The sequence below is a fragment of the Pteropus alecto genome, unplaced genomic scaffold, assembly GCF_000325575.1.
Source record: "Pteropus alecto unplaced genomic scaffold, ASM32557v1 scaffold35, whole genome shotgun sequence".
Classification (NCBI taxonomy): domain Eukaryota; kingdom Metazoa; phylum Chordata; class Mammalia; order Chiroptera; family Pteropodidae; genus Pteropus; species Pteropus alecto.
In genome coordinates, this window is record NW_006437828.1 from 1452232 (window position 1) to 1461924 (window position 9693).

Below are 9693 nucleotides of genomic sequence, written 5' to 3' on the forward strand. Positions count from 1 at the left end.
TATTTACGTGTGTATATACTGAATGTATTATCTATTTCTCTCTCTAGAGTAAACTTGAAGGGAGTTTTGTTTGCTTTACTCACTCACTGTTCCTGCACCTAGGATGATTCCTGGCCCAAGAAATAAAAAAAATATTTTCTGAATGAGTGAATGAATGATCAAATGAAATGTGTAAGATATATACAAGAGACAAAATGTTAAGATTGTTGTATTTCTCAAGAAATCATATAATTTAGGCGCTTAAAGATGAAATTCTATCTAAAAAATGTTTAGAGAAAGTCTAACTTGTTGTTTTGATTAAAGTTGCTTCATTTTAGATCAGGTCGAACCATATAAAATTGTCATTTTCCATCGTCCAAGGAATCAGATTTCACCATTTTCCTTTATTTCAGTCTAGTGGTGTTGCTGACCATCCATCCTTTCCTCGCTTTTTTCTAAGGTGGTGTTTTGTGGTTTTATCTCTGCTTAGTATCAGCCTATTAGACTTTTTTCCTGTTTTTTTTTTTTTTGGAAGGGGTGGGGAGGGGAAGGAGGGGTTCCTGGTGTTAGTTTCTTCACATTTTAGGGGGTCACTCTGATTTGAATACATGGGGCTTGGCTTCTTACTTTGGAGAAATAAAAATAATTACTACTGCCACCACCTCAGTGAATGTATACTAAATGAGCATTTACTATGTGTTAGCCACCATACAAAAGTGTTAACATTTTTATCATAGCTGGCCCTAAATGAATTTGAGAGAACTGTGTATTTTTGTAAACTTTTAAGATAAAAAGTAACTGTCAATGGTAGGTACTTCCTCAGTCACTTAGGAAAAACTTTGTCTGAGAAGTTCTAAAGCTCACCAAACACAGGTATTACATCAGAGGCTTTTGCCTGAAGGCGAGGATTATACCTGTGAATATATTGTCATTGTCCCAGATACTGAGTTTAGTGGGAAAACAATGGGTCATTTAAATTAAGTGTCCTAAGCCTTACAGCCCGTAGATGTCTGTTGTAGGGTGACCTCTCACCCTGCTGACCATATTTCAAGCTCAGTAAAGACTTTTACACTTCTTGGGAAGGTTTTGGGAAACTTTTAAGTGCTTGATTTGGATCTTTCCCAGACAGTACAAATGTGCTTTTATAATCATTTTTAGGTATATAGTTTATATGAGCGATGTTAAACAGATAACTTTCTTAATACATTGTTTTGAAATTGTAAACTTTAAATATAAATAGAAGAAAGACCTTGTTCAAGGTTAGTCATCTCCTTTTAGTCAGAAGTTATATGTCTTGGGTATATTCAGAAAATATTGCTTGCTCCATAAAAGATTTCTACTGCCATACCGTTTTGTATATATCAGCAAGAATTTCTTTCTGATAGCTTTATAAGGACACATGTAAATACTTTGCTTTAGGCAAGAAACTATCATAGTTGTTAGACACGTTCTTTATTTTGGTGCATAAATTTGAAAAATGAAGACTAGAAATGTCAGAGAGTACATAGAAAATATTGAATTATCAACCTTCATGTACAGATGCACTAATACATTTACCCTAGGGAATGAAATTAAGCAGAGCCTCAGCCTTAACTGTGTTGACATTTTTGTGTGTAATTTTGTAAGAGTAATATTGCTCCAGTAACTCTTTTTGTAGAAGAAGGCTATCATACATCTTATATGATAAAATACATCTATAATGGAGATTCATTTTATCTCCAAGGCTGTGATTTGACTATAGATATTTTAAAAACGCTAAAGAAAAGTTTGTTTTGTCTGATCTTTTTATTGGGGAGGATCTAGAAATTTTTCTGTTTTGTAAGCCATAGAGATAGTTTCAATATGACCGAGTTAATTTAATAAATTATCGTAGTGTGTACTAATTATGACTAGTTGTTTTGATAGTTTGATCTGTGTTTCCTACATGATCCTTTATCCCAGATCTTGTTCTAAGATCTATGAAATAGAATAGTGTGCGTGTTGATATTGTGAAAAAGACTTTTTATTCTTACTCTCATAAGAATTTAATTTTTTATTTCTTGCTAAGCAGCAGTAAACATTGAGCAGTCATCAAAAGGAGAATAGAGGAAATGACCTCTCAAAGGTTTTTTTTTTAAAATTATTTTTTTAATAGTGACATTGGTTAACGAAATCCAGTAAGTTTCAGGTGTACAATTTAACAGTAAGGCATATATATATATTGCATTGTGTGTTCATCTCCCACTGTTAGATTTCTTTCAGTGACCACATATTTGATCCCTTTTACCCCCTCTACCTCCTCAAAGATTTTTGATGATGGGAGATTGGGGGAGTTTAATATATGATATTGGCATAGTTATTTAACATATAAAGGAAGATCGGATAGAAATTGGCTGATCAGTTCATTCAACAAAGATTTATTGAGTTTAATTATAAATGAAAAGCTTTGGAAAGATAACGAATGAAATAAAGTTCTCACTATTAATGAACTTTAAGGTTGGTGAGTATTGTTGATGTGTGTCATACAACATTTTGATAATTTTTGTATTTCGGTGTGGTAATTGCCATGGTGGGTTAACCCTACGTGGTACATCAGCCTCTAGGAAAGATTCTTCATCTGGTCTTGGGTGGCCAGGAAAGGCTGACCCAAGGAAGTGACAGCTAACGTAAGCCCTGATGGATCAGTATGAGGCAACGAGGTGAGACACCAAGGAGGAGGCATGCAGAAAATTTGAATTTCTTGAAGGTATCTCTAGCTTAACATTTCCCAAACTAGATTCACCTTTCTGGCCCCTAAAATGCCTTTTCACCCTGCATTTTATACCCTCATTTCCCTCCTCAAAGTGTCATACTTTGTTTCTAGCTTGCAAAGCAGCAGAACACCGTGGTCATCTTACCTACACTCCCTTCATTCATTTCCTTCAGTCAGACACTATTTTGGATTCTGTAAAAAAAAAAAAATTTTGCTTCATTTCCTTTCCATTCTGTCTTCTACCTTCATTCAGGCACAGCTTCGGTTCTTGCTCGGAGAAGCGCTGTAGCCTCTAAACTCATGTCCATTCCTCTAATATTTTCCTTTCAGTCCATTTTCCACACTCGCTGCGAGTCGGGTTTTCCAAAATGCAAATTTGTCCCTGTTATTTTGTTACTGTAAATGCTCTAATAGCTCTCCGTGGTTTTTAGGAAATAGGTAAAACGTTTTGGCTTATCGCAAAACTCCTTTCAACAGTGTCATTCCTGTGCACATCACTAGCTTCATCACCTCCACTTTGTTCTCATACTTCCTTCTGTGCCCTTTGTAAGGGATTGCTGGTCATCTGGTGCTAGTCCCTCAATTTGAAACGGTAGCTGTACTTCTCGGCTACTATTCAAATTCTTCAAACCCGAGTTTCTTCAGGAATCATTCACAATCTCTTTTTCTCTTTATTGATGGTAATTTTTATAGATTTTGGGTTGTTTGTTTGCTTTTACTTCGCTACCAGACACTATACTTACTAAAAGCAATGAGCACCTTCTGTCCAACTCTGTCTCTAGCACCTGCCACTCCCAGGGACCCATCATAAGCACGCTATTAGATATTTATTGTATAATGAGGAATAGGTAGTTTGGGGCCAGACTATCTATTAGAGGTTCTTAGATATTAAGTTAGTGAGAGTGGCCTTTATAATGAAGCCACTGAAGGTTTAAGAGCAAAGGAGTCGTATATGAGCTTTTTTTAAAGAAAGAGTAGCAATATTCAAAACATGAAGTTTGTAGGGAGAAGATAATGTTAGTTTTGAAAATACTGGGGTTTTTTTCTTTTTTTTTTTGGTCTTGAAAAATGTTCATTAAGCAGTCGAAGATACATTTATGGACTGATGTGCTGTCTAGAATTCAGATGAGAAGCCGAGCTGGTGACAGGGATTACGAAGTGGTGATTGAAAAATGTGGATGTAGAATATACCATCTTATGAGAAATGCGAAATGAGTTCAGCAAAGGGGTGAAGAAAGGGTCCAATACGATGGCAACATCAAAGCATCAGACTGAGGAATAGGAGCCCATACAGAATTGGTGGGAGTAGCCAAGGAGTTAGCGGGAGAACCAGAGAGTTTTGTAATGGAACATATAGGGGAAGGAAGACTGAATATGGAGGCACGTTTGTAAGTATTTATGCTCTAGAGCAGGCCTGTTCGATGTGGTGTGATAATGTTTTATAATATATATTGTTCAACATGGTAGCCACCAACCAAGTATGCCTATTGTGCCATTATAAAATGGCTAGTGTGACAGAGGACCTGAAATTTTAACTTCATCTGATTTTAGTTAACTTCGATTTACATTGAGATAGCCACCTGTAGCTGGCAGCTACCCTGCTGAATAGCACAGCTATCAAGCAGTCAATTAAGATGAGGCTGGGAGGAGTCCGGGGGATGTGGAATTTGGTAAGCCGTAGAATTTAGAGTGAAAGAATGATGATTAAGTCATAGTGGACAATGAAGTGACTGGAGTTCAACGGTCAGAAATGTGAGTTCGGACTAAGAACAGTCTTTAAAGAAGTTGGCTTTGAACCGAAAATGAGATTACAGTTCCGTGACATGGGGTAAGTTGAAGGACAGAAGGACAGAGAGGTTCACTGTGCCACAGAGGTGTGAAGACATTTGCTTAGCCAGTTGGCGGGGAAGTCCTGGGTGATCCGAGGGCCTTTCGAGACTTAAGAACACTTTGGTTTACAGATTATTTGATTAGGTTTAGATTAAGGTTTAAGATTAGTATCTTTTTAATTATTTGATGGTAGCAGGGGTTTGGAGGAGCTGTAGGAGGAGGAGTGGCAGGTAATGTTGGTGTGGTTTGGGAGAGGTGGAGGACATTTGGATGGTTTTTTTTTTTTTGGTAGTTTCTATTATCTTTATAAAGAACACAAGAGAGGATTATGACTGAGACTTTTCTAATCTGTAATGGGAATTGTAATAACATTTCTTATTTCACAGCGTTTTTCGGTGATAAAATGCAAATATGCCACGTGTGTGCTTTAAACACTATAAAGCATGGGGGAGGCGGAGTGAGGGGATATGGGAAATCTCTGAACCTTTTGCCTAGGTTTGCTGTGAGCCTGAAACTGCTCTCAAAGTCTACTTTGAAAAAGTGTAAAGCATTATCTAAACATTAATCGTGGGAAAGTAGTGTGGTTTCATCTAAGTAACTCAGACTTCGAAGACAGAAAATCTGGCTTTTAACTTTTAATCTCATGTCCTTTACTTACTAGTTGTATGGTGAGGAGACTAGTAACTAGCTGTTTGTGTTGAGGACAGCATGAGAGTCACAGAGCCCTTTGTAAACTCTCCCTTTCTATATTGTTGTTTTCCTAATTGAGGTTTGACTGTATTTTAAAGTCTCAGGCTACATTTGTGGAGTACTTGCATTTTTTTTTTTAACCGATTGAATTTTTTCCCCCACTTTGAAAAAAGAGTCAGATACTTGCTCTTGATTATGAGACAATAAATTCACCTCTGTTATGGAGAGGTTTTCAGGCACAATGCTAAGGCGAAGCTATTTGAATGCAAGATGGAAACTTATGATGAGTGACTATGTAAATTAGAGAACTCATTGAATTCAACAGATTTTACTGTTTGCCTTCCTCCCACAAGGTATTGCACTAGAGACTTTGAAAGATTAATTTATCATTAATCTCTTAAAGATTAACAGATTCATGGTAAATAAGACAAAGTTTATTTTCTTAAATTGTTGAAGATTAGAATCTACATCAGGGCCTTACATCTCATGATTTTGTTGTAAGAAATATGCAAATAATTGATGCATTTATGTAATGGAGTTACTAACAAAAAATATTAAAATGGATTTTTTTGAAGTCATATTGATAAAGTTCAGGTAAGTTTCAAGTAATGTTTTTTTCAGATAGGGATTGAGGAACCCAGTACAATGCTTTTCTATCTATTATTTTACACAAAGTCACAATGATATTTAGAGACTTCTAAGAAAATGCCAGGGTTGCAGATAACTACGGGCCCGTTTCCTCTGCTGAGCAAAGGTCACAGACTCCATATCTGGCTTTGTCTGCTGCCTTGCAAATGATTTTGATGGGACCTAGAGAAAGGCTGTGGGTGACTTGTCAAAAATCTACCACTCTTCTCATAAAAGTTTGTTCTGACAGATTTTTAGAGTCATATTTCTCTATGAAGAACAGTGCTTTTCATTTCCATCTCTCTCTCTCTTTTTTTTCCTCTCTTTTTCAGTTTGAAAAAGAGTTTACTGACCACCAAGAAACTCAGGCTCAACTGCAGAAAAAAGAGGCAAAGATTAATGAGCTTCAAGCAGAGTTACAGGCGTTTAAATCTCAGGTAAATTACCATCTACCCAGAGTGAATTTGAGTATTTAAAGCTTATCAGGGGAGCAAAAGTCATGTCATATCTTCATAGCATCAAAATGTTTACTCTTTAATTTCCCTTGTATGTTTTCATAATATTGTTTATATGTATTTCTGTTCTGCTGTGTTTATTTTTTTGAATGAATTTTGTCACTTTCTTCTATTTGCATTTTTAAGAATGTCTAAATTTTACTAACCATCCTTATGATTCATTTGGGTTTTGTTCGTAATGTCACATTTCCTAAGTAATTAAGCATAAAGGGTGAGAAAGTCTTTTTAACTTAGATTTGTCATTCATCACTGATCTTTATCCTACTACAGGAAATTATTGCTCAAGCTATTTACTTTTCAAAACCTTCAGCCTATGGGTACCTTGCAGTGAAAGATAACTTCTAGCTGAATGAGAACATTTTCTGATAATTTTTCAATTTCCAAAAGTAAACAGATTTAAAACATGACAAAAAAGAGAACAAATCTGGATTATGAAGCAGATAACTCACATACACCCTCTACACATAAAACATTTAGATAGCAAGAAATATATCATCTGCATATTTATATAGATGAAGGTAGGGAGGTAGAATATTCATAGCTAAATTTCTTCATGTAGATTTACATATAGGATGATGAGCAATAAGTATAGTGTTGCCATTTTCCTTTTATCTTAATTTATGGTTACGTTGAAAGTCTCAGGTATACTATTTCGTATATTGGTGTACTATTTCCTAAATTATTGGCAATTTTGTTTTTCTTTAAATAGTGGGTAGTTTTGTTACAGACAGTATCTAAAGAGAGTCAAAAACATAGTTATCTGTTACTATTCAGTTTTAAGGGAAAAAATTAAAAAAAAAAACAAGTAAATTATTTTCACCAATCTTCTTTCTTTAGTGTACCAAAAGAAAGTACAAAAATGTTTTGAACTTTTTAAAATTTTTCCCAGGTCACTCCTTATCTCTCATGTTAAAAGAAACATTTACTGTGTTTTATATTTCAGATTGCGTTTTAGACAGTGGCTGAAATATTTATGACAAGTTTTTCCTGATCTGGAAATATGCATTTAAAGACTTTCTTTTTCTTTTTAATTTCTCCCAGTTGAAGGATTACTTGTAAATCTACTTTAGACAATTCCAGTTTATAAAAAACATATCTACCGTCTTTGAATATGTTGTTGCTGCATGTACTCTTATATAAAATGGGAATAAATTTACGTTTTGAAACAGATTAAATCAAAGAACTACCTATGTTTTAAATTATGGACAGTGATGACCTGTGTTAATGGCCATCAGCCAAAAGCCTGGAATTAGAGCCTTAATATTGGCCACCATGTTCAGATTTGAAGAACAGCTGCTAATTCTTTCTGTAGATTAGTATATGTTTCTCATGAACTCTGTTCATTTGTCTTAAGATAACTTTTCTTTGATCAAAACTATGCTGATTATGTAGGTTATGAATAAAATATGTTCTGTTATCTGTGATTTCATCCAGTCGCTTAACAACCAAGGGTTGTTAGATGCTGGGGATATAATGGTGAGCAAGGCAGTCAGTGTCTGGCCTTTTGAACAGTATATTCAGGTCAACCATACTCTATCAAATGAACTAGTCTCGAGCAGAAATCCACCATATACTTTTTAAGACGTTAATGGTTAACTATAAAATGTATATTAAGTGTGAGTATAATGTACATACTTTTTTTAACATTTAAAGGACAGTGCTAGCCATCATCACAGCAACCCAGCCTAATGCTAAGTCTTCTGTATAGTTAATGTTTTTAATACAGCACATTCTTTGATTGCGGTTTCAACTTCTTTTATGATACTTTTTCTTTGTGGATCTCAGATGTCAATTTCAGGCTTTTATACATGATCTATTTTTCATAATTGTGCCATAAAACTTTTAAAATGATTTATTAATATTTATTAAGTGCCCACCATCTGCAAAGTAGTTTATATGTATGCATGTCTATCTATCTATCTATCTATCTATATATATATATATATAGGGTTCAGGATTGAAGTTAGTAATTTCAGGAGACTAATCATATCACAGAAGATTATTTGTCAACCCAGATCTTCTTTATGATAATCAAAATGCATCTGTTAAATTCTTGCCATGCTGTGGAAACATAAAAACAAAAGTGACCAGTGGACGCAAATGGCTCTTTTTCACTCCTGATTTTATCTTGCTTCTCTGTGACATTTGCTGCTATAGAACAACCTTTTTTGGAGGTGGGGGAATCGCTTCTCTTATGATTCATGACCCTCTGCTTGCCTTTTCCTCTTGTCTTTAGTTCATTTATCCTACACATATTTCTTCAGTGGCTTTCATCTGCCAGTCACAATATCAGGTACTGGACAGAGAGTAGTTATACAGACATAGTCACTTACCTCGTGGAGTTATAATCTATTAGTGAGATAAATGCTAATGATTCCTTAAATAAATATAAAACACTTTGGATAAGTACAGGATGCCGTCAGTGTGAAACGAGTAGTCAGACCAGGCTTTCCTGAGGAAGGGGGTATGCTGGCTCAGACTGAAGGGACCGGTAGGAGGTGGCCAGGTGAAGAGGATGTTGCAAGCAGAGGGAATAGCATGTGCCAGGCCCTGGAATCCATGTGAGGTTGGCATGTACACGGAATTGTCTATGGCAGTCGCTTGAAAGACCAGTTCACAGGGACCAGATCATGACATGCCTTTGTAGGTCCTTCTAAGAATTTTAGATTTCTTTTTTTTACTCAAGGTCAAAGGCATGGTGTGGCAATACTATTTAAGTTGCTTTTTCTGGATCTCATTCAGTTTTTACTTCTCCTTTAAACACGGAGTGTTCCATAGAATTCTGTGCGTAGACCTTTCCTCATGCTACATACTCTGGATGAACGTCTCTACTCCCCTGGCTTCAGCTGTCACCTAGAAACTGCTGATTTTCAAATCTTCTAGACCCATATACCCATTTCCCCCATGGACACACATCTCCATCAGGATGGCCGTAACTACCTCAAGATGGGAAGTGATATTTCTGTCAATTACGTTTCCGTGAAAACAAAATTTATAATTATATTCTTAAGCTGGGAATAAACTTCACTGGAATTTTATTTTTAGGTTAAAGCACATGAAATTACGGATAGTCAATTATCTTTGGTTTAAAATAATACCTTATTTTTGAGGAAAGTGTACTTTTAAGGGTTCTGTAGAGTGTTCTCATTCATGTTCCTTATTTTTTATTATTTTATTTTATTTTTCTCTCTAGTTTGGTGCCTTGCCAGCGGACGTTACCTCTTTATCCCTGTCACAAGAAAATGGAAGCTGCCCCCCAGCGCTTCCTCCTCCGGCTCCAGCACCCTCTACTGGAAGCCTGCCGCCCCCTCCCCCTCCCCC

The 9693-nt window shown here is 35.8% G+C and overlaps 1 protein-coding gene across 1 annotated transcript in view; it reads left to right on the forward strand.

Moving 5' to 3' along the window:
• The window catches only part of DIAPH3 (diaphanous related formin 3), a 435206-nt gene that overhangs the window by 163466 nt on the left and 262047 nt on the right, over window positions 1-9693 (forward strand). Inside the window, exons 14-15 of the mRNA XM_006914939.3 lie at window positions 6190-6294; window positions 9566-9693. The exon at window positions 9566-9693 is cut by the window's right edge and continues 187 nt beyond it. Coding sequence (XP_006915001.1) covers window positions 6190-6294; window positions 9566-9693 — 233 coding nt within the window. The remainder of the gene's footprint in view (window positions 1-6189; window positions 6295-9565) is intronic.